General features: G+C 37.7%; 1 protein-coding gene across 3 annotated transcripts in view; it reads right to left on the bottom strand.

Annotated features, from left to right (window-relative positions):
• MDFIC (MyoD family inhibitor domain containing) overlaps window positions 1–17,355 on the bottom strand; it is a 60,116-nt gene extending 42,761 nt beyond the window's left edge. The window contains exons 1-3 of one of the 3 annotated variants that reach the window (XM_056515901.1): window positions 17,266–17,355; window positions 14,702–14,857; window positions 2,638–2,769 (exon numbers count right to left, since the gene is read on the bottom strand). In XM_056515901.1, the coding sequence (XP_056371876.1) occupies window positions 2,638–2,769; window positions 14,702–14,792 (223 nt within the window). In that variant the 5' untranslated portion in view covers window positions 14,793–14,857; window positions 17,266–17,355. Of the gene's footprint in view, window positions 1–2,637; window positions 2,770–14,701; window positions 14,859–15,102; window positions 15,207–15,259; window positions 15,363–17,265 lie in introns of those variants that run through there. The other 2 variants (XM_056515913.1, XM_056515907.1) reach the window with 2 other exon arrangements.
• Between the last annotated feature and the right edge of the window lie 7,573 nt (window positions 17,356–24,928).

The following is a 24,928-nucleotide window of genomic DNA, read 5'->3' as shown; positions in this document are numbered from 1 at the left end:
AAGTCATTACAAGGGCTCTAACACTGGACTTCGTTGTTAGTGTGCCAGCAAAACTGACTGATTAATCTAATTCCATATAACAGCAGGATAAAACAGCTGCAAACAAGGAAAACTGGAAATTAAATGCTGGAAACATTTATAAAGTAAAAGCTAATGCTAAGACAAATGGAGTATGTATCAGCTGTGGGGATGGAAAACAATCTGTATGGGAAAAAAAGAAATTGAATCATTAGGATAGTGCTGAACAGTTGTGAAGTATGCACTAAAACAATTTTTAGGAAGTTTTAAAATATACTGTAATAATCCAAACACTTTATTTCTAACCTCAAACTTCTTTCAATATCCAACAGTCTGTAAATTTTAGTTTGGTGGGGTAGTAGATCTGGTTGAATTAAGACCATTCTGAGCTACAATACTTTTTTTTTTGCATGAAATATCTAAGTAATGTTTGTGACAAGAAAGCTTATGCTTGCTGCACTTGTTCTAGTTTTCAAAGTTGGCTACTAGATATATTGAGTTGCAAAATTTCTGCAAACCACAAAATGTATAACTGAGCATTTGTGAAAAGTCAAGCACTGTTCCTCAATTTTTAAAGGGAGAACAAACTTCCCTACTCATAAGGCCCCCTCTCCCCCCAAAAAAAACCAAAAGAAACTGCTTTGATTTCATAATTTTTGTTTCTTCCGTCTAGAAGTCTTTAAACTAAAGGTTATCTGAAGCAAGGAGAGGTTTGCATCATAGTATCTAATCAAATATGACTCATAATGAAGCCTCTACTGCACACTCATTAAGACTAAGTATTTTAGAAACTTACAGCTTTCACCTAAACTTGCTTTTCACAAAGTAAGAGGTAAAGCTACTCGTGACTCCAGGATGAGGACCAGGCACACTGGAACATTACCTTTTATCTCTACATTTTATGCTATCTTTCCCCTTTTCCCTGTTTCTTTTTTTTTTTTTTTTTTAATTCAGCAGCAACTAACCCTCCCAACACAGAGCTATAACTACATATAATCATCAAGTCACTTTACCAGGAGTTTCCACTATTGCTGCAATTTCTACTATATGTTGAAAAAAATTTACCATTTCCTCACACTCCCCAGTGCAGCCACTGCAGTGTGTCTTGGTGGTGAACAGATTAGAGGATGCACAGAATCACCCTGCAGTGCTTGGTCCTTTCCAGAGTTTAGGCATGCTGCTAATTGCATGAAATAAATCTGCTTTCTCATGGGTTTGGGAATAAGGAAACTTCTAGGAAGAGGGAATGAGAAGGAGACTATTCCAAAAGCAGAAGATGCCATACACACATTTCTATATCCTCAACATAAGCACAAAACAATTGCTTGTCCAGAGACAGTTAGTTTTAAAATATTAATCTTTTGGGACTAAGTAAACTCTCAAGCTGTGCAGAACAATTCTCCCTGTTTGTAGCCCTTTAAGAATTATTTTAAATCATCAGATAAATATCTAACATGTTAAATTCAAGTTTCCTGTAAAGGATCTATGTAATTGTCCAATACATTAGAGGTCTAAGTACTTACAGGGATTAATTATTTAGAAAAAAAAAAAGGATTAATTAAGATTTGAAAAGAATTTCAAATGCTAATACAAAGTTATGGAGAAGATGAATGCATAGATAAGACTAAAAAACAACTAAACAAATAACAAAATAAACAAAAAAACTACCTAAAAAAAATTTTTTTTCAGCCAAAAATCCCCAGTTTTGACAACAGCAGGTTCAGAAATATGAATTTAGCCACTGTCAACAGTACAGTGTTTATTGTAAAGGGAGACTAATGCTGAAACGTGTGATCAGACAATCTCAAGAGAGCTGGAGCACCATTCTGCATTTAGTCCATCTTCTTTCTGAATAAACCCAATAATTAGAGAACAGTTCCTCATGCTGCCCCTCCCTTGAGCAACTAACATTCAAGCATTCATAGAATTTTACAGCATTACAGAGTATTACCTCTGGCAGTTGACAGAAACATTTTTGCCTTAAGAGAGAGCATATGATCTTCATTCCAAGACAGGAAAATAGGAATAATCTTGCATATCTTTTTATGTTTTAAAGCATTCAGGACATACACTAGGAATGTGGGCCTGTAAAATATTTAAAAACTCCACAGTTCCACAGCATAGGTCTAAAACCTTACCTTACAGCATTCTTCTAGTTTTGAAAATAACTGCTTTAGCACTTAAAAAACTCCTAAAAAACTGAGTCCTGACCAGGACTCAGTGCACCTGGAAGCAACTGCTCACAACATAGTTTACTCTGCCACTTATATATACATGTGTAACCTGGGAAATTGAGGGAGGTGACACCTAGCACAGCTCCATACATGCAGTACCAACTATTGTACTATTGATGACAAGAGAAGAATGTAACACTAAGGCTTTAAAAGCTTAGATGCTAAAGAGGTCTATACCATACTGCACCACTAGAATCACACCTTCCTTTATATTTGTTGCTTATGCATGCTGACAGGAGTCAATCTGGGAAATAAATTCAGTAGATGTGCATTACAGTTGCAAGACAATTGCATTTGACACACATTTAGCAGAGTCAACAGGCAGTATCCTGTTACACTGTGAAAGCAAGCCTCCATGGCAGCAATTTGTTCTGGAAATACTTACTTCTGATGAGGTCACCATCAGTGCCATTTCCCCAGATGGACTGCTCTTGTATCTCTGCTTGTATACTTTGATTACTGGAAGGCTGGTTTATGTCTTTATCTCCTGCCACAGGAGTCTCTTGGTCAGTTTTTCCTAAGTCAAAAGAAATTTCAAGATATTATTTTTTATAGTATCTTTTCTCTCTATGAGGAAAAAAAAAATTTGAAAATTAAAAGCAAGACGGCACAAAAAATAACTTGTCTTAGCATCTCCTTTCATTTCCTTAGAATTAACTTCCAATAAAGTTGATTTGCCATTTATTTTCTGGCCTAGAACACTATAATTTCTCATTAAGAAAGATTTTTAGTCATATTGTGTGCAATTGTGCAAAATAATAGCAGTTTCTGTAACAAAATATATTGGGGGGGTGGGAGGTGCTTTCTTATCTAGTTACCTTCCACAAAATTTTCATATAAAAATTTGAATAGCTTTGTCACACAAAAAAAAACATTATTCTTTACCCACATATGTGGCTCTAGCATATAGAACCATAGTAACTTCACATAATTTTGTTCTCTGTTTTTTATAATTAAACACATAATCAAAGACAAATACAGTTGAAAATTCAAAAGTGACTAATATAAAAATTCGAAAAAAAAAAAAAAAAGTTTTAAAAAGCCACTGCTAATTAAAAGTCAACATTTAGCCAACAATGAAAAGTATTTTTTCTCTCTAGGTATACATAAGATGCAGGGAAAATTCCATATTAAGGTTATTTGAGGGATTCTTTAGCTTAATTCACAGTGTAACAGATGTTGTTTGGATGATGTTGCATGTTATCACAAGCAGACCAGAATTCCCTCAAACCAAGGTAAGAGACAGTTTTCACATTCATTGTCATTGTTTTAAAAATCAAATCCACACACACAAATATTTCTGTTCTTGCTTGCTACAGATTTTTCCTACTGGCATTCAAGGAAACATTTTCAAATCTGGATTTACTTTGTTCATTATTCACAGCAAGAGATAACCAGTCCATATCACTTAGTCAAGGGATCTGTAAAACACGAAATATTTTCAGTCTCATGTATTTTTTTTGAGTATACCTAAAACATTTCATATTTACAGTAAATCTAGATGAGCAACTGCTGAAAAGTCTGTTAGCTCTATTTATTTGATTCAAACAAGAACACATTTGTAAATCCCACATTACAGTTTCATACACTGTAAAGCAATTATTTCAGTCCTGAGACACAGAAAACTCACTTTTTGCTACTGTGACTTAGTAAAGGTTAGTTTCTTCCTGTAACCCACAGCACTTTGATTTTAAATCCTAACTTTCTGCCTTTGTTATCCACCCTATTAAACTGAGGCACTGGACATCACTCAAAATAAAATACATGCCATTTTGTGTGTATAGTAGCACATGCCTTCAAGCACTGCTGCTCCCCTTCTATCAGTTTCCACCTCTGAAATGTCTGACCTATCTACCTCCATGGTACTTTGCTCCCAGTCCTTCCTCCCACCAAAAACTCATCAGTATGTCCAAAAGTTCATCCTGACAGGAACTGTTTCACTAGCATTGGTGTAGTTATTGAAATGAATGGGAATATATTGACTTTAATGAGTTTTGGTCCTTGCCCTGATGACTTAATCTTACTTAGATACTCACCCTATTAACATTAAAAAAAAAACAAACAAAAAACCACAACAAAAAAACAAAAACAGCAACAACAACCAAAAAACCCCCAAACAATCAAGAAAACACCCCACCAAACCAAACCAAACCAAACCAAAAACAACACCACAGAGTTTTTCAACCCCTTTGACAGACATCAGATACCAATTATTTCTGCCTGGTATCTATCAAAAACAAAGTGACTGTACTGAAGAATGATGATTTAGCCTGTGCAGTTAAGTATTGGGTGCAAATGTGTTTCAAAAGTGCTTGAAAAGTGTTCTGGAATAGACTGAATTAAAATAAGTAGTGTCCTGACAGAGCTAGTGTAAAAGCACTCTGCTTTCCACAAACACTAAGCATAAATGAGCTATTTTAGGAGATTTTGCTCTTAAATTACTTTACTACAACAATGACACCAAAATTACAACATGTACCCAGCAGTGCTAGTACCGTATACTGTTACAATACTGTATACAATTGTCATGTATAGGATATGACTTTGCAGAACCCTGTTATTTCATGTAGTAAACAATGAATGGCGATAAGGAAACAATAACGTTAATATTATGGGGCCCTCAGTGTTGTAGATTATATTTTTATCTAAGAAATCTGAAGGAGTGCAGAATCCAATCAGTCACCATTATTCATTTGAATCTATTTTTCATCCCTCCGCTTGTTTTCAGGCCAGTATTTTTTTTCTCTTTTTTCTGCTCACTATGTCCACATACTATGGCTGTATGTATATTTTCCAAGTGCACTTTTATTATTCTAGCTGGATACAGTAAATGTCCAGTCAAGACCATGTAAATAATACTAGCAGTTAACAAGAAAAAAGAAGCACTATTAAAAAGATTAAAAGAAACAATATTGCAATTGAAGACCTAACAGTTTTGATAGGAAGTTCAGAACAATTAAATTAATTCTCTCTTTTTTGATCTATTGAATTCACATGAAGACTTCCCCATAAATGTGCGTGTCAGAAAACTACATCAGTAAACATGTGTTTGGAATCTTATTTTGCACTTCAGAATTGCTCACTGGAGCAGCTCATCCTGACAGATGCTGGAGTGTGCCCCGGGCAGCAGCTAAGGACCATGCAGCCTCTCCTCCCTTCCCCAGCCCCCAGCAGGATGAGAGGAGAAAACAAAAAGACCCAAGGTGTGTCAGGTTGCAATACAGGATGCAGCCAGAAATGTGTATTCTGTCCCCATCTGCTGAAGCCGGGTGGGGCAGTGACTCCTTATCTCCATGGCACACATTATCTGCTAATGGGCCATCTTTAAAACCAGGTGAGGCAATCATCTTTATCTTTTCCACAACCCATCCTCCCTCCAGGAAGATATCATCTGTCGCTGGGCCATTAAGTCCCAGTACATTACTGATAAAATTACATCATCCCACCGGGAGATGCTCCAGCCAGGGGGAGGAGCCAAGCCTTTCCTACCTAGATAAAAAAACAGAGATTTTGAACAGCAAGTTACCATCTTTCCACTGGATTCCAGAGGAAAACTGAACCTTTTCCACATCATCCCTAGACCTCCAGAAGAAAACTGCACCTTCTACAGGAGCATTGCTTCAGCTGAACCACATCTGCCACTGCAGGAGGATGCAGCCTCCATTTAATGGGACTGCTACCAACACCCTGACTGACAGGGTATCAGGTTGTATTCTGACTCTATCAAGGTTGAGATTGTTCTTTGTAATACTGTATTTCCATTTTAATTTTCCTAGTAAAGAACTGTTATTCCTAATTCCCATATTTTTGCCCGAAAGCCCCTTAATTTCAAAATTATAATAATAATCATTTAGAGGAAGGGGGTTTACATTTTCCATTTCAAAGAAAAGCTTCTGCCTTTATTAGCAGACACCATCCTTCAAACCAAGACACAAGGGAAGAATCATGTGGATCAAGATACAGTTTAATAAGTGAAGAAATGAGGAAGGAAAAGTAAAACAGGAGATGCAAAGGCAATCACTCACCATCTCCCACAAGCAGACCGATGGCCAAGCTAGTCTCTAAGCAATGGCTACTCCCCTAAAACCTCCTCCCCTGTCTTTATAGCTGAGCAAGATATTCCATGGTATGAAATAGCCCTATTGTCAACCTGAGCCAGCTGCCTGGACTGTGTCCCCTCCCAATCCCATGCCTACCCACAGTCTGGAGAGAAAGTGGGAAAAGAGAAAACCTTGACTGATGCTGTGCAAGTGCTGCTCAGCAATAGCCAACCCAGAGTTGTGCTAGCAAACTTGCTGGAGTCATGATCCCAAACACAGCACCACAGGGGTTGCTATGAAGAAAATTAACCCCATCACACCCAGACTTAATTCAATGGGGCTTTAGAAATAGTAGACCTTATGACCTCTTTATTTGAGCATTTTTTACATAAAGTGCTTATGGTGCATCAGACTACTGAAAACAGAGACACGCTGGTTTCTTGATTCAGTTGTTTTTTCTTGAATATGTATCATCTCTCAGTTTTCATACAAAGGAATTTATTGATTATTTCCTTATAACAAACAGTTGATAATGGGATAATATTTTCTTTTTTTTTAGTATTATAGGTGCTACTACAGCATACCAATTACAACCAGTCACACATGAAGATACCCTCAAGAACGTTCCTGTCTTTTGTTGATGCCATTACTTCAATGTTAGGTACCTAAGAATTATCACAACAGAAATTTATTAAGAATCAAAACAAAGACCTTACTCTGACAGAAATACTAATGACTGGATCTGGCCAAAGAAAAGTATAACTTTTTTTCCATTGCATCTTCAAGTAAATTTGTAACACTTTTCTGTTTCAATCAAGCTTACCCTTAAGAATTCTTTCTGTAAGACTTCCTTAGTATTTTAGCTTCTGCTTCCTTTAGCACACCCTTCCACTCTCATGTGGCTAACCTCCAATGCTGACAGCCAAGAAAAAAAAGAGATGCTCTTCTTAACAGTTCAAATAATGGAAAGAAAAGACTCATTATGTTCTGAGTCTGGCAGTGCTAAAGTATAAATCCAATTTCTCTTCAAAACCACAATAAGTTACTCTAGGTCACGTCACAAAAGCAACACAGACTTCTTACCTACCACAGTTCAGCCCCAAACCAGCAACTTGTGTGGCTCTGTACTTCCCCTAAACTAACAGCAGTGCCAGGGCTCAAAAGCTTCTAGTCAAAAAGCCCCAGGGAGTGACACCCACACAGAATACCCTGTGATTTATTCTGAAGGTAAGCATAGGCAGAAAGTCTACTTGTCCAGAAATTAATGCAAGTTTAAGATTTAAATAGTAAGAGATATGACATGCTTGCAAAGTATAGAATTGAGATGGCCAAAATCATATCTAAGATACAGACAACTGGTAAGCCACTTAGTGAAAAAAAATTAATATTTTAATCACATCTCAAAATTACTGCTTCATCAAATAAGTGAATAAAGTGAATTTCTGCTTTTTCTCTATGGAATTACTTCAGTATATATAAATCATCTTTACAGTACATAATTCATTTTACCATAATTTTGGTATATTTATTTTTAAATTACATAGCAATACATATATTCCATAGAACAGAAACTTGTTTTCACCTTTGAGACCATTGTAATATTGATTGCTAACTTTTGTTGTAGTTTGGAGGATATGCCTCCAGTTACACATGCTTCTTTGCAACATGACAAATATATTCTGCAAGACTCAACCAACTGAATAATGTCAGCAGTCTTGATTAGCAACAAGGCTACTATTACAACAGCCCTATCAAAAGGCAAACTTAACAAATAGTCAGTGCTGCCAAGAAAGATATATGTATATTAGGCAAAACAGGTATGCAAGGCAATCTCCCTGGATTCCTTCCAATTCTGCCTCCTATGCCTTTGGGAAGTGGCTGGAACATACGTCATACTAATTCCTGAAAAATTCTTAGACCATCCCAGTGAATAATCTCTCTTTTCAGAGCTACATTTGTGCATCTTGCTCTATAATGCAGAGCATATTAAGTGGGGATGAAATTAATACACAAAACTGATAGAAAATACAAAAAGATAGGTAATTTATGTGTATTTGCAAGACACATCTCAAAGAGCTCAAGTCTTTGACAAATAACCAACTTTTCTTCTCCAAGTGCTTTTATACATTCACACACTAGCTGCCCCCCAAGAGGCCCACCACAACTTGTTCAGAAATGGGTCTCTGTGTGCTCATACACGTGCAATCCTGTATCATGAAGAATGTACCATTCACAAAACAAAAATGGAAACAAGTGCCCACAGTAAGTGGATTCCATGTCCTCAAGAGTTTGATTGGCAGCTGATTTCTGTTCATTAGATGACACATAATCTCATCTACTGACTCAGCTATCGCTTCCAAGAATGTGAATCATTAGAGCTCATCACCAGCAAAATGACAAACTGGACTTGAGAAATGGGTTTAGAATTTGCCTATAAAAGTTAGGAGTTTGTATATACAATGAATTTAAGTAATTCTGCTGCAACAACCAAAGGCTTTGCTGCTATGGCATATTCATTTTCTGTTCACCAGCAATGAGGTGGACTGCTACAAATAGCATGTAAATAAAAAAAATAAAAAAAACAACTGGAAAAGCTTCTGAAAACCTGAGTGCATCATTCTCATCAGGGAGAGAGAAATAAGCAAAACGGACTGTCACAGTGATCACTAAAAGTGCAGTCACAAACAGTCCAACAGTCCAACAGTTTTATGGCATGGGGACGAAGGAAAGATTTGGAAGCATGGGGCAAAGTTACTTAGGCACCTAAAGCTGACCTAGTTGTTGGGATGATTCATCAGAAGGCCTGAGTTTGCCCTATAACAAGCAGATGCAGATTTAAAAATACATGCACAAAGTTCAAATCATCCCAAATGAAGTTTTGTCTTTCAAGGAAAGAAAAATTACAAAAGAAAATCAATTGCCACAAAACATAAACACCAACACATAAATAGGTCTATGAGGAATAAAAAAATCAAAGAATGTTCCCAAAAGGAAATGTAACAGTCAGTTCTCTGTCTCAAGCCTACAGCTCTTGGGAGGGATTGAAGAGCACGTGGCAAACACCGCATTTCTAACTCTTCCTTTGTTCATTAATAACCTTGCTGGCAAGGAACCACTAAGGATGCTACTTCCTACTGAAAATTCCATTGTTCACAACAGTTACACAAAGAAACCCTGATAAAACCCCACTTCACAATGTAATCATTAACACTTACCATCTTCTTCATGGAATGCCTGAAACTTTTAGGTATTTTATATAACAAATAAATTCAACAGTTTGTGTAACAGAATGTCTATTCCAGCTTTTACCTGAAATAATCTCCTTTCATTAAGGACATCTAATTAATACTGATAATCCACAAATTATGGAGTTGGAAGCCTCCAGTTAGATGTTTGATTGTTTCAAAACTAAAAATAAAATAAAATATTTGCATTCATTTAATGTCAGTGGCTTTCACTTAAATGTCTTGTTGCAACTTTCATGGCTTCAGAAGCATCACAGAAAAATTAGTTTCTCAAAGTTAGAGCAATTTAACTGAGCAATTTTTTGGGAAAATCTTACAAAGAATTTTCCAAGTGCAAGCCATGGAATAACTATGAAAGTACTAGAAGTTTGACAGCCCTGAACAAATTTGAGCCATGATAAATAATAATCAAATAATCAGCAATGTGCAAATATTGCTTATTTGCATTTTTTTTAAGTGCGTAAAAGGTCAAATACATAAGTGAAAACTTTTCACAAATAATGACATTATTTATACAGTCATGCATATGTGTTATTCATCCAAAGAAGTTTCACATGTAACAAAACCAGTTTCATGGAAGTGCTAAGAAATACTTGGCAGCTGTGGCTATATTAGCAACAGCCAATAAAACTGGGCCTGTACAGTGAAAGAGTTAACTTTAAGAATATTCTGTATTATACATGTTCCAGGGGCTTTCTACTTTGAATTAGTTCTCAGATTTAATCTTAAAGATTCAAGGCTTACTAGTGGCTGGAGTACATTAGGCACATTCCTGCAGCTATCACATTATTTTGAGCAAAAGGAATCCCATCCAGGTCACTCCCTAGGATCACTCCACAATGCAAATCAAAGTAGAGGCAAATAGATTTACTTCAAAATTGCATGGTGGATCCAAATAAAAACAGTAGGGTAACACACACACTGCTAAATGTTACTTACTAGGTAAAAAGAAAATAAGTGTTTAAAGCAAAGAGAAATACAACTTCTGAGAGCTCAGAGCTGAATTTAAGAATTACTGTGATATAAAATAAACCTGTGATAAAAGATGGAACAAAAATATTTCAAACTTGATACAAGGTCTTTACAGTTAACTCTATGAAATACAAGTCCATCACACCCATATGAGCATGAATCACTTGACTGGAATGGTATGCACGTGAAACTGGAAGCAGACATATATTTCCATGACAAACTAGAGTCAGACATCTATTTACCAAAGTTTTAGATATTTTAGTCAGTAATATTAAATAAATGCCTCAGTACTGGAACACAGCAATGAAACAAATTAATACAGATTCTCTCAACTCTTGTCAGATAGCAAGAGGGAATAAAATTATAGAGGAAACATTTGGTAAGTTTGAGCAATCTGAGTACACCAGTTAACCGTTAAAATAAAAATATATTACTCATAACACAGAGGCATTGCTAGTAAAGTGGAATAATTATTGTGATAGCAATCACTGTTGCCTCAAGAATGTCCAAACATTAAGTCTTTTGTCACCCAATCTCATCTAGACATCAGATTCCTTTCGTCCTCCTCATCATGAAAATATTTAAGCACTGAAAACATGAAGATTAGAATCACATTCTTGAAGAGGAGTACTTTGTACATTTTCTGAATGGAAGTATTACTTGCTGCATATGGTTTCTTGAGATACTAAATCAGAACTGCACCTCCGTCCAGCAACAGAGATATGATTTGCACCAGAAAACAGTCACTTCTAGAATCTGACCCTTGATATTTCTACTAGATTTCTCCATCCTTTCCACCTCATTAAAATAAAAAATTCTGGTGGATTTCCATCATCTAGATTATAGTGAAATTATCAGTCTCAATTTTGCAATAAGTTGTTAATTATTATAATTATTGTTTTCATTTTCTTCTTAATTGAGAAAGCTAAATATTATTCTTTCGTTATTCTAGGTTACAGTTAGTTACCAAAAAGCAAACATAAAAGCATGCCAAATAATTTATAGATGACAGTCCTACATTTTTTTAAAACGTGGCCTGATTCTCTAAATGTAGTTCCATGTTCACTGAATTTCTGTCATGTATTCCATGGTTTATTCAAATGCAGAGGATTTTTAAAAAAAAGTCTATCCATAGTCCAGACAATAATCATACCATAACCTCTAACATATGAAACATTTTCCTTAAAGCAGAGAGTCCAGTGGTCATTAATTACCAAATTCCTTCCTCAAGGACATTATCTTTGGTACCTACCAGTTGAGAAATACCTGACCACAACCAAATTGAAGTGGTCTAAGCAGAGACATGACACTATTCACTGACTACATCATACAAGTAGATGTAATCATAATTTGGTTCCAAGATCCTTGAGCTACAAAGAAAGAAGACATCACTAGAATCTTGAACAAGGGTGCACAAGAAGACCTACACTTTTGGATGCATGTGGCAGAAATTAACATGTTTGCAGAAATTAGAGTGACACAGATAATGGTTTAAAGACCGAAGTTGAATTTTGACATTGCCACAAAAGAAGATGCCATGACTTCATTTGCTCTCTCTCAAAGCACACTAATTGTGAACGGGTGACATCCAGATTCTCACTAATATTTATGCATTTATTAAAAAATGAACTAACAAGGAAGAACAGCAACAGGAGATATGTTGAGAGAGCATATTGATTAAAGTAACACAGAAAAATTCTTTTAAATTGTGAAAGCCAGAGCATACCACATCTGTAGGCCAAACTCTGCCTCAACCCAGTTTTCATCATGTTCACAACTGATAAATATCCCTGTATACTGCCTAAACTTTATTAAGTTTGTCTGATCTTTACTAATGGTGTGGGATAGCTATTTTTGAATATTCAAAATTCAACTGAAGTCACTTTTCCTTTCATGGAAAAATACAATTAATTTTCAGCATCTGAATGTATATAATAGCAATCAAAAGGAACAATTTGTATATCTAGATTTCTTGATGATACCTCTCAGAACTACAGAAAAGCTTGTTCCCAGGATATAAGGTATCTATATCAGTGAAACATATACAAAGCACATTAAAGTATGCTGTTACAGATGAGAAATTCCTTCTCATTATAATGCACTTAATACTTTATTATACATACAAGATAAGTCATCTTTTCCTGATAAAGGGATCTTTAATTCTAGGTCAACCTAGATTTCAAGTATCTCACTGTAAATATATGAAGTCATTTATAGGTCAATAATATGAATTTCAATCAAAGCTTTTAAAATTATCACCAAATTCTAGAGAAGTCAGTGTAATTTTGGATGCCCTGGGGGTAGAACAGAAGGATAGGGGATGTTGAAAGTCCCAGACATACTATCTTAGTTTTTCAGCCCTGGAATATCTGAATTACCTTACCCTGTAACCACACACCACAAAGCTGACAACAGAAATGCTGGAATATAGACTGGAAATGTTATGAACTCACCTTTTCCTCTTTCCACCCCCACTTCCCCAACAAACTTAGACTAGAAAAAAGCAACAAATATCCACATTAAAAATCTGTATTATCCTTAAATCTAAGTTCATTAGAATAAAAGTTATGTATTTGAATGCTGAATTCTGCTTTAAGTGAACTGTACATAAGCTTCAAAATTGAGCATGTGCCTTGATAGGTGTGGTGAGTGAATAAAACCATAATGATAATGCTTGTTTGTACCTTACTGATCCCTAAGAAAGCTGTGAGGTCTAATTGTGTCATTTGGATTTTCTGCATATTACTTGTCAGGGACAGATCAGTATTTGTTTCCTTACATTTAATTTTTTTAAAAAGAGCATGTATTTACAATCATACATAGGACTTTCACTTCATAGTGAAAATGCAGTTTGAAGTGGTACTGTGAGAATGAGACCACTTTCCATGCTAGTTATTTCACTGACTTACAACTTCAGTAACTTTGATGTATGACCTACATGCAGAATTTAACCTGTCTGGCCAGTTGACCACAAGACAGATAAAAACAACACACTGAAAATAAACATATATCACAGGTATTGATGGCAAAATTGTGAAAATTGTGGTTCCAGCAGTTCAGTTCCTCATGCTTGATCCTCTGCATTTAATCTTTTTTATTATTATTTTTTACTGTTTAGAAGTTATGAGTCATTCTCCAGAGGAAAAAAAAAAAAAAAAACTAACACAGAAAAAAAAGCACAAAAAAATTATCCAGCAGTAAGATAAGTATAAACCAGCTTACTCTGCCTCCCTGCCAAAACATTTTTTACTTAGCTTCGGATACATTCTGGTTTCTGAAACAAGTCTTCAGCTTTGATTACACATAGCTATTGATTCTCCCAGTTACAGAAACAAGACTGCTTTTTTAATCCACAGTTGCACAACTGTATTACCAGGCTCTGCTCCAGTTAACCAGTTATGAATAAAGTTACAGTTCTTGAACAAGATTATTTGTCTGTTTTCCAGAGACTTTTTAAACTCCTGTCAGAATTCTGGAAAATCATAGCTGTAAATGAATAAACAAAGAAAAGTCTCATCTTCACAGACCAGGACTTAACAGGCAAACACACTTCCCAATTTTGGGGATAACCTAAAATATACTTTGTCAAACTTCCCTACATGAAGGTGATCAGGGTATCAGTGTATTTTGTTGAAAAGCAAATATGACATAAATAATTTATCTTTAAGATGAATGTACTTTTAATCAACCTTTTGAACAGCTGATATGAAACAAGTTATATTCTCAGAAACTGATTTTAGCTGCAGCATCACAGAGTAATCTAAGAAAAAGACAGGAAAGTGACCTCCAATCTGAACAACGCTCCTGCTATTGGATCAACCTTCCGTCATTTATTTCAGACCTGGAAGAACAGCTTTACAGGAAAAAATTTCTAAACAGAAACACAAAGCTGAGAAAATCAAAAGTGAATTTCAAAAGGAGCAACATCTGCCTGAGAATGACTGCAGTTTTTCAAGTACTGAAAATCAGGGCTGAGAGCAGCATATTGTTTTCCTTCCTTTTTATATTTTTGTTCATTTTTTCATGGGAATTTTGGGTTTAAACAATAAAGTGGTGAAGCGAAAGTGCTACAGTGATACAACCCAGAGGGGAGGGGCAAAAAAAGAGGGGTTAAAACTCACAATTCAAATCAGTAACTGTATCGTTCAAATATAACGCGCAACAATTACAGAGAAACTTTAAAGCAACTTACCTCGAGGGAGAGAGATCAAAGAGCTGTTTTCAGTCGGAGCTTGCTCTGGCCCTCCAGGCCCCGGAGGAAGAGGTTCTCTCACTTGGGACATCTGCCAGCTCTCTCGCCGAGAAACAGAGAGCCTGCACCCCTCTCCGACAAAACTAACACGCGACCCTGAAGGAACAAGCAAATGAAAGCACTCGTTAATGTATTTTACGCAGAAAACTCACGGCTCGGAGCGAGGCACTGAGGAGGGACAGTCGGGAAGCGGCGGCAACTTCGCGGCGCGGCGGCGGGCGCGCCCCCCGCCCCCTGCAGCGAGCGCCCGCGGGGCCGGGGGCGGGAGCGGCCCGGAGCGGGGCCCCGAGGGGAGCCCGGGGGGCCCGTGTGCCGCGGCGGGGCCGGCCGGCAGCGCCTACCTCCGCATTTCCTCCCGCTCCGCCCGGCCCTGCCCCGCGCCCCGGCCGCGGAGCCTCCGCGCCGCTCCGCGCCCGTCCCGGCAGCCGCCTCCTGCCGCGCCGCCCGCCCGGCCCCGGGCCTGCCCCCGGCAGCGCGCACCGCCCGGCGCTCGCACCCGCTGTCCCGCCGCCGCAGTCACTGCTGCTCCATCATTTCCGGACAATGAAACACCCGCTCCGGCTGGCGGCTGCGGCTCGGGGCGGCGGTTCTGCAGCTCCCGCCAGCCGCGGGCCGCGCCGGGCCGGGCTGGGCTGGGCTGCGCGGCACGGCCGGGCCTCCAGCCATGGAAATCCCCCCAGGAGACCGTAACCCGTCCGGCAGAAGTGGGCAAGAAGGGAAAATAAGCCCAGGAGAATGTGAAAGGGAGCCTTTCCAGCCCGGGCAGGGTTTGCGGCTGCAGCGCTGGCAGCGGTGCGGGGCACGCTGCGTGGAGCATCGCTGGTTCCCGCACCGCTGTTCCAGCACCTCTGCCTCCCGCACCGGTGGTTCCCGCACCGCTGCCCCCGCACCGCTGCCCCCGCACCGCTGCCCCCCGCACCCCTGCCTCCCGCAGCGCTGTTCCAGCACCGCTGCCCCCGCACCACTGGTTCCCACACCGCTGCCCCCGCACCGCTGCCCCCGCACCGCTGGTTCCCGCACCGCTGCCCCCGCACCGCTACCCCCCGCACCGCTGCCCCCGCACCGCTGCCCCCCGCACCGCTGCCTCCCGCATCGCTGTTCCAGCACCGCTGCCCCCGCACCGCTGCCCCCGCACCGCTGCCCCCGCACCGCTGCCCCTGCACCGCTGCTCCCGCGCTGTTACGGAGCGCCCGCCACCAGTTGCACCTCGGAGCTGCACGTGGAGCGCCAGGCCCCTGCCCCTGCCCCCCGGCCGTGCCCCTATCTTCCGGCCGTGCCCCTATCTCCCGGCAGTGCCCTTTGCCCCCCGGCCGTGCCCTTTGCCACCGGCGGTGCCCCTGCTCTCCGGCCGTGCCAGCTCCGTCGGGCCCTGCTGGCGCGGCAGACCTTCCTGCCTCTGCCCCTGCCCCTGCTCCTGCCCGTGACTGGTAACAGGCAGAGAGATCCATTAAAAGGACTTCACAGAGGGCACACAGAAATACTCAAAGATCAAGCAGTTTTCAAAAGTAGAACCCTAAAGTGCAAACTACTTCCTTTGCTACCATCTGCAAAGTAGTGTTTCCTGGACTTTCCCCATATAGGAAATAACATTTCTTTCCCATGGCACAGCCTGATGTGATCATCAGTCTCACGCTCTTGGGGTACTGCAATTATTGCTCATGCATGTGCTGGTGTCCATAAAGCTACATGCTTTGCCTTGCTTATGGGATCTCAGTATGTCACCTTTCTCAACTGAAGTGTCTCCAGGGTTAAAATGTATTTCCCCTAAAATATACAAGCAGATTTTTTTTTATTTTATTTTTTTATTATAGTCTAGTAAATACGCCAGCTTTACTGCTGTTTCTCATTACAGTGAGATATTTAGATATATATTTTTGGGAAGCAAAAGAAATACACACGTTATAGACTATCAGCATCCTAACATGACAGACTATATCTGATAGATACTTATTTTGATATCACATATTCCAAGCAATATGCTCAGTTATTGAAAGTTAACTTTCTTAAAGTTTAGCCTTTCCCTGACATGCTTGCAAAACAACCAGGATAAAGTGTAAATACCTGACTAGGAGCCAGTTCTATGTGCACTCCACACCCTTCAGAGCTAATTCTTGTTTAAGAAGTCATCCGTAATTTTGCACTACTGTACAGCTTTATTTTTGTCATTGCTGGTGCAAAAGAGAAGTGTGATGAAAGGTGCATATGCTTTCCTGTGAAAAATATTATAATTTTAAAGTATTTCAGTAATCTAAGGTGTTCTTTGGTGCAGCATAGTCTTTCTGTAAACATTTATATGGAAAATGGGGGCAGGGGAAGATGTTTTATATAGGAAAAAAGCTGTTTAAAAAAAATCAATTTGGGGCAAACAAAGCTATTATTTTATTATGTAATAATAATATTAGTCTCAATACTTTTCGTCTATGCAAACCTTGCATAACTTTCCACAGTCCTCTCCTTGCTGTCCTGGGGGCAGAGTGATCAACACACAAGGTAGAATGACTTACCTCAAACTCCCAAGTGAGTCAGTAGTAGAAGAAAGGTTATGACTCACTCTCAACATACAAGCTTGTGTTTTTCTCTCTGAAACTGGAAACACAGCAAAGAGCTGTGGGAGGAGCAATAATTTAGCCAACCACACCTTGCTTCCAAAATATTCCATTGGATGATACATGCCTATGAAGAGCTGATACCACCCAGGGTTGGTATTTTGGTGGGTTTTTTTAACCTTATCTATGAAAACCACATGGTAAACTCCCATGACGTCCAGTTTATCTTCTTTAAAAAGGTGATAGGATGAGCTCACCCTGCCGAGGTTCAGTTGAAGAGTTTAAAGCAGCTAAGTGAATTTACAGGATCTTCAGCAGACAATTGATGCAGTTGGAGGCAGTCCTAAGTAAAATCAGATAAGAAAAGCTAAGAGAATTCAATACACAAAAAGCACAATTCAATGAAATAGTACGTTAAAATATTGTGCAATGCACAGCACATTGCATACCAAAAGCTGTGATTGTAAAAAGATGGGTCCAGATGTGGTCCCTGTTAATGAGATACCACAGATAGGCAAAGCTCATTGGCATAATCACTTCCTGACAGTACAACATACTTCTAGCAAATACTCAGCAAATCTAAAATATTTGTGGTATTACTTTCCTGTAAAATACGTATCATTCTAAAATATTATTGACAATTCTCAGGAAGTGGGCAGTTCAGATATTAACACCAGCAGCCTTTCAAGTACACTACAAAATTGAGATATACTGTATCTTACTGTGGCAACCAAGTTACTGGCTGTTGCACATAATCTTCCATTATGGTCTTCCATTCCTTAAAGCCATAAAATTCAGGTCTTGTCGGCAATTAATGGCAGATCTTGGGATTGATGTGAAGAGAAATTCAAAAGCCTTGTAAATAGAAAATAAAGACAGTTTGTAGGCAAGTTAAAATTTCATGAAAGGAAAAATAAAAAAAAAATAAACAAAAAAAATCCTGACCAAAACAAACTAACAAAAAAAAAAAAAAAAAACAAAAAAAAAAACAAAAACAAAAACAAAAACAAAAACAACAAAAAAAAAACACAGCAAAAAAACCCCACAAAACCATACCCTGCCAAAAAGACCCACACACTACCATCACCATGAAAAACCCATCCAATTTTCTTTCTCTATGAAAAGACATTCTTCAAAACACACTTCTATTAAAAGGGCACAAAATGTAGAATATACTTCTGTCTCTTCAGGACAAAATTATTTATCACGACCTCCTGGGTTCCTACCCAAGCCATACAAAAGATATTACCTGCAGTCAAAATAAACTTGTCACTGAACAAAATAAAATGTTTTAGAAAGATGCATGTTGTTTATTTAAAGTAAACCCACAACATTCCAAAATTAAAGCTGGTGAGGTTGTTTACTCACATTATTAAAAATTCGAGCTGTATTTCAAGCTTGAATTTTCCAAGGCAAACTTTTAGTATTTGTGGGATTTTGGATTTCAAATAGTTTGTGTTGGAGGAAGTTGTGGATAGTAGAGATGCCCAGCACAGAAATGCTGTAGGAAAATTGTGCATGATTCTTCAAATAAAAGATGTGGTCAATAGCTATTACTTAAGGATCAATGAAGGTCTAGGTACTTCCCCCATCCTAACACTATCCTTTCCTTCCCACCCTACTCTTTAACTGATGCTGATTTCCTTCTGTCAGGAGGATCAGAGGAAGCTAATAGTTATGAATAATGGACAATAATGTTATTGAATCTTTTTGTGATCGATTGCATGTACGTCAGTACCTGTGAGTTCTGCTATGCCTGAGAACATAATTTTCAACTTTGTAATGTGTAATTTTAACATGTGTATTATTCTAAACTTCACCAGTCTTTTCAGTATTAAGATCATGACAGGACCTCTGTCCTAAATATTTTATAGTGTTGCAATGCTGAAAAGAAAAGACAGTTAAAGTTAAAAGGGCTAAATAAAAAACTTGGAATTAAAACCAAATTATATTGTGAAATAACATAACTACAAGTGAAGCTTATAAATTTATTCTAAAATATTTTTAACAATATTAAAAGCAGAAATACCCACAAGATATACATAAAAGGACAGTAAAAGAGATTTTGAAGATCACTATTCTGGTTGGTTTGGAGTATTTTTGTTTCCTGGTGTTCATGACCTAGCTTCTATATTACCTTTCTGCAAAGAATCCTGTAAAAAGCCATGTAAATTGTCAGGTGCCAGGGCAAGGCTGGTTGCAGCTGTGTTGTAAATGAGGATTTGTACTTTGTAAAGCATAAAGTGCTGTGGGGTTGATGGTGCCTTAGACACCAGCTGGTCCTAGCAGGGCAACCAACCCCTTTTAGGCCAAGGAAATCCACCTCCAAAGAGCACTACAGAAACAAATAAACAGTTGAATGTCTAAAATGAAATTAGAGACTTGCACATTTAACTACTGGCTCGAGGTATTTTCCCCATTTTGTTTTTCTGTTTAGGTATAAGAAATATAGTAGTATAAGAAATAGTGTCTGTAAGATATTGTCTAACACAGGTGGTAAAGATTTCATTAAAATTGATAAATTATTAAGTAAAACAAAGAATGTTCTCTGAGATTATTTTTTTCTGATGTAACTCTAATGAAGTTCAAGGAATTGAATGAAAATGAACTCAGCTCAACAAGCTTTGTCCTGCTTAGGGTGAAGCAAATCACATGGCCTGGCTTATGGTAGTTTCATCTATTCCTTAGCAAGCTCAAGCAAGTAGCTCACTAAACAGGTAATAGATCTCATGAAAAATAACAGGTCATATATTGAGGCATGGAAAATGACGTTTCATCACAACAAAGTGTCAACTAGTGATTCATTACATTCCTACAAATAAGTCAAGAAGTGTTCAGTATACAGTATAGCTGTGCTGGATTGCAACAGTTAATTTGCATATATTCCTTCAGTTATTCAGCTTTTCACTATACAGTTAATATTACACCTTCATCAATAAAAAACTTATTTAGAACATCAAAAGAAACTTAAAATTCAGCAAAAATTAATTTTTCAAACTCTGTACTTATTTTTAAGGAATTGAAGATTATTTGGAACTTGCAGTGATGTTAATGATCATCTCAGGAAAGGCAAGTGATGGACAACAGCATCTTTTGAGTTAACCAGGCAGGAATTTTAAAGGAATATTGATTAAGAAGTGTAGCTAGCTTAACACAGAATATTGTAATATGAGTTATATATAGACTTGGTGAATTTATAAAGGCTTAATGAATTTTCCTGCCACAGTTAGTCCTAATAATCCTAGACACTGTATTTTAGGATCTCCACATTATAGCATACAAAAAAAAATTTTTTTGAACTAAATATTTCTGATGCTTTTCAGGTTAACAAGGCTCCTTAAGCTTTTGCACCCTGAGAAATATCTGGATCTGGCATTATTCTACATTAGTATTTCATGCACATTCCTTAGAATTGTGAGTATTCATGAAATTTACATTACCTTTTCTCAGCAGTATCAAATTAATTGCCAATATCAAATGATGTTTTAAAAAATACCTTATCTAGAATTCTACAAAACCAAAAATATTTCCATGTGAAAAGACTATCTAATCAATCTGTTCCCAAAAATTTTAAATCCGAAAATACCAAACCAAATATGTTTTATAAATAGAATAAATAATGCAGTGGAACAGAAGACTATATATTGTATTGCTGTGTGAGGTCGTGGTAACACACCCTGAGATCTATAAAAATTTAGTTAATTCTGTACATCTTTAACGTGAGTTCATAATGCAGAGAACAGATGCTCCTTTTGACCTGCAAGAGAGTATACTGCGAATGAGTATTAAAAATATTGTGCATTCTATTTTATATTCTCATAGTATAGAATACTCATACTTACATATTGTGTATTATTGCTCATACATATTCAGAGCATATATTGTAACAGTTCCTTTGGAATCACTAACATGTAAGCTGTGAATGTGTATTAGCAGCCAAATGCATTTGCATATTATGAGTCCATAATACTGAATGCACAACCATATGCTATGAAGGACCATGAGATTATACATTTATCCTCATTTGTGAAGGTGGATGCCTAGAACTCATGAATGGAAAAAGATATGTTATAAAGTATTTAATCCTAATCAATATTTATTAAAGGAGACAAAGTAACAGCAGCACAAACCTGCAGTACTTTACTAAAAAAAGCCAGCAAGCTGGACTCCTTATCATGCAATAATTAATGAAGTTTTATGATTTATTTTAACCCTGAAGTCAGTTTTTTAAAACTCTAATTATATTAATGTACTGAAAGAAATACAGTTGTCACTTAGTTTCATTAAGCATGACAGGTAACAGTTTCAAAGACAAATGCTGAAACTTGTGAAAATTGCAAGTTCAGGTTGAAGTGACAATATGGCATCAATGGGATGGAATTGTGCTTCTCCCTGCATTAATCAATACTAAAATTCATTTTTTAATATGTGAAGGATGTTTCATTTCATTAATTTATGACTAGATTCTTTCTACTTATGTCTTTCTGTCTTTGGATTTCTTTAATTTTAAAATTTTCTGTCTATTTATAAATCCACAGCAAATCTCATAAAATATTACTGTTGGGAAAGAATCTTTTCTGCATACCATGTGCAGTTTGTGATATTGATCATATAACTAAGCCAATTAAAGGAAACATAGCTCTGTTACAACTGGGGAAGTACTATTGTCATCTGTGCTATACTCTGTGCAAAACCAGAAGATTTACTTTTGTTCAGTTTATGATATCTCACTCATCTTTGCAAACCACAGTCTACACCTGCAATCCCCTAGCATAACCTAGATTTTTAATTTCCAGTTGTGAATACATAAACTACTGAACCAAGTCAGCATTATATTTAGCTTAGCAGAGCCTGTATCATAAGTCACAGATCTGATGCTCTTGAGCTGTAGCTGAGAGGATCCTGCCATAAATTTTTTTCATTTCAGCTTTATGGTTCAAAACACAAACACACACATGCTCTGTGCTGCTGTCCATAGATGGGGTTTGTTTATGCTGCACTTTGTGATGGCCCACATAGCGGAATTTTAATACTTTGGGATAAGTGAGCTGTTAAAAACTTAAATTTCCAATGCAATTAATGAGCAGTGGTAAGGTGTGAGTACAGTAGACTTTTATGGACAGCTATCAGAAAGAATGCCTACAGAACCTGAGCAGAATAGAATAAACAAATATTTGGACTGTTTTCTCTAAGTGTGGATAAATAATGTAGAGGTGATAATTGATACGTAAATTTAAATTTAAGGAATGGCAAGAATGAAACCATTTAATCATTCTCTTACAAAATACTATAAAGACAATACATGAAGAGTCTCTAGAGCAGATTGTTAGCTCTGTGTTGGCCTTTCCAAGTGAAAATAGTTAGTACCAAGTATCAGGCAGTACTGAAACCCACCCCTGTCAACAGGTCTAAGCTTGCTAGGGGCAAGATATAATGTAAACATTTTCATGTTCAGTGTAAATGACTATGAACCTGTTGGTAGCTTTCTCTGCTAACAGCACATACTTCTGCTTTCTGCAGGCTGTGTAAGTTGTAGGTTATGGACTTGCAACTTATATTGCTCTTTACACCTCCTGTACATCTGGCTCATTATTCTCAGAACCTGCCAAAATTCACATGTAAGTGGGCATTGTCTCTTAAACTTATTGATCCAGTTTGATAAAGAGACAATGTTCATAGTGGAGAAGTATATGGGGCAATTTATGGCTTTTGAGATTAAATGCTGAAATGGAGCCAAAGCATTTGATAATCACCAGAGCTATTTAGTGTTGGAATATTCCAGCCACATGACTGTTTTCCCATCGGCCAGTAAAAGAAGCACGTTTAACAAAAAACATTAAAAAGGCAGATTTTTCTGCATAAATGAAAGTTTGAAAGCAGTTGAGGGCCCCAGCTCATCTCCCATGAAGGCACAGGTAAAGTTTGTATACAATTCAGAAGGAGTGTGTTCCTCTCCCTAAGAGCAATGCTAAGGACAAGTAATTTCCTGAGGGAGTTACCTGCATAGAAACTGAGGACTGAGGTGTGAAAGTATGTGATTTGAGTTAGCATTTATGATTCATTTTCATATTGCCACTGTAAGAGGGTAACAATTATCATCTGGCACACTGGCCTGTTAGCACATGTTGGAAACAAGTCAGTGCAGCAGCAAATCTCCAATCTCATGGGAACAAGCCTCTTTCATTTATATCCCCAAAAGTATAGATGAAGTAAGGATTGACACGTTAGGAGGAGGCCATTACAAAATTAGAAGGGAGGTTCTGGTGGAAAAATCTCTTAAGAGCTTAGAGAGGAAGTTGAAGTTCAGTTTGGAGGACTTTTTTCTGTTGTTAATGTTGGGAGTTATAAGTACAAGACCAATGCAAGGATATTACTTCATATTTATTTAGACAGTGAATACTCAAATCATTCCCATACAGTAGCCTGCTTTATACAAAACAGCCATGTTTGGTTAATGTGGGGGTTTTTACAAAGAAGGCAATACTGGTACCCAGGTTAAAAGGAGGTAATGTCTTCTGCAGCTGAATTGCTAAACCCAAGAACACTAGTTTGCAGTCTGATTATTTCCAGAACTGGGTAAACTAATCAGATGACATTTCAGATCATTCTCCCTCTTCCTCTAAACTCATATGCATCAATCCAAAGCTATATAAAATTCAATTCTCTTAATTTAATGGAAATGAAGAAGGAAAGTGAAGAAGAGTTGGGTGGGCACGCTTGGAGAATGTCTCTAAGCAGGAAACAGGTAACTTTGCTCCACTGACAAGCTGGCACTTGAGCATTAGTCAGAAAATAAATATAACATTTGTCCTTTACATTGACCATTACAGAAAAAAAGAATAGAATGCCTCATTTACTCCAACAGTTTTCAGCTTTCTGATGTTCTCACTTCATATCCACAAATGATTCACGGAGACAACAGGGAAGAAATCAGAATTGGTGAACATACTTAACAGTGTTTTTTTAAATAGCATCCTGGCAAGAATAAGAATGGACTATGACTGCACAGTAAAATACATGAGTACTTTTATTATAAAAATTTGAAGTCCCAGCTGCATTTCTTTAAAAATAGTTTCTTCTGCCTTTTTTTTTTTTTTTTTTTTTTTTAAACACAGGAAACCTCAACTTTTCTAAAATCTACCGCAAACTTTTGTGGTATCTATAAGCAAAACACTTAATCTTTGCATGTCTCCTTTAATTACCTATGAAATAAGAATGGCAGTATTTCCTTCCCAGGGAAGTTAAATTTGCCTGAGATCCTGGGATTCCAGGTACCAGTTATTTCCAAGCAGTTATAATTTGTTAAGATTCTCAAGGCAAAAAATCAGTGAACACACCTGTAAATAATATTCTCTAGGACCATGTCAGGGTCTCCATTAGGAGGCACCATTACCAGATTTTTAGTCTTGCCTGACTATCAGCGTTCCAGTTTGGCATTCTCACCTGTAGTATTATTGACAGAGAAGGTTTCACCCACTTTGGCTTTCCTCAGGCAGTCAGAAAGGATGTGATGACAAAATCAGAGCTACCACCAAGATAGCAGGGTAGTTATCTCTGAAAGCATACTGGGCCACGGTTTCAGAACAATCCCACAACATGATTTAGAAGTTGATGGGGTTCT

Source organism: Oenanthe melanoleuca, chromosome 1A (genome assembly GCF_029582105.1).
Source record: "Oenanthe melanoleuca isolate GR-GAL-2019-014 chromosome 1A, OMel1.0, whole genome shotgun sequence".
NCBI lineage: Eukaryota > Metazoa > Chordata > Aves > Passeriformes > Muscicapidae > Oenanthe > Oenanthe melanoleuca.
Note: the sequence above shows the minus strand (reverse complement) of the source record. Positions and strands in the feature narration are given on the sequence as shown.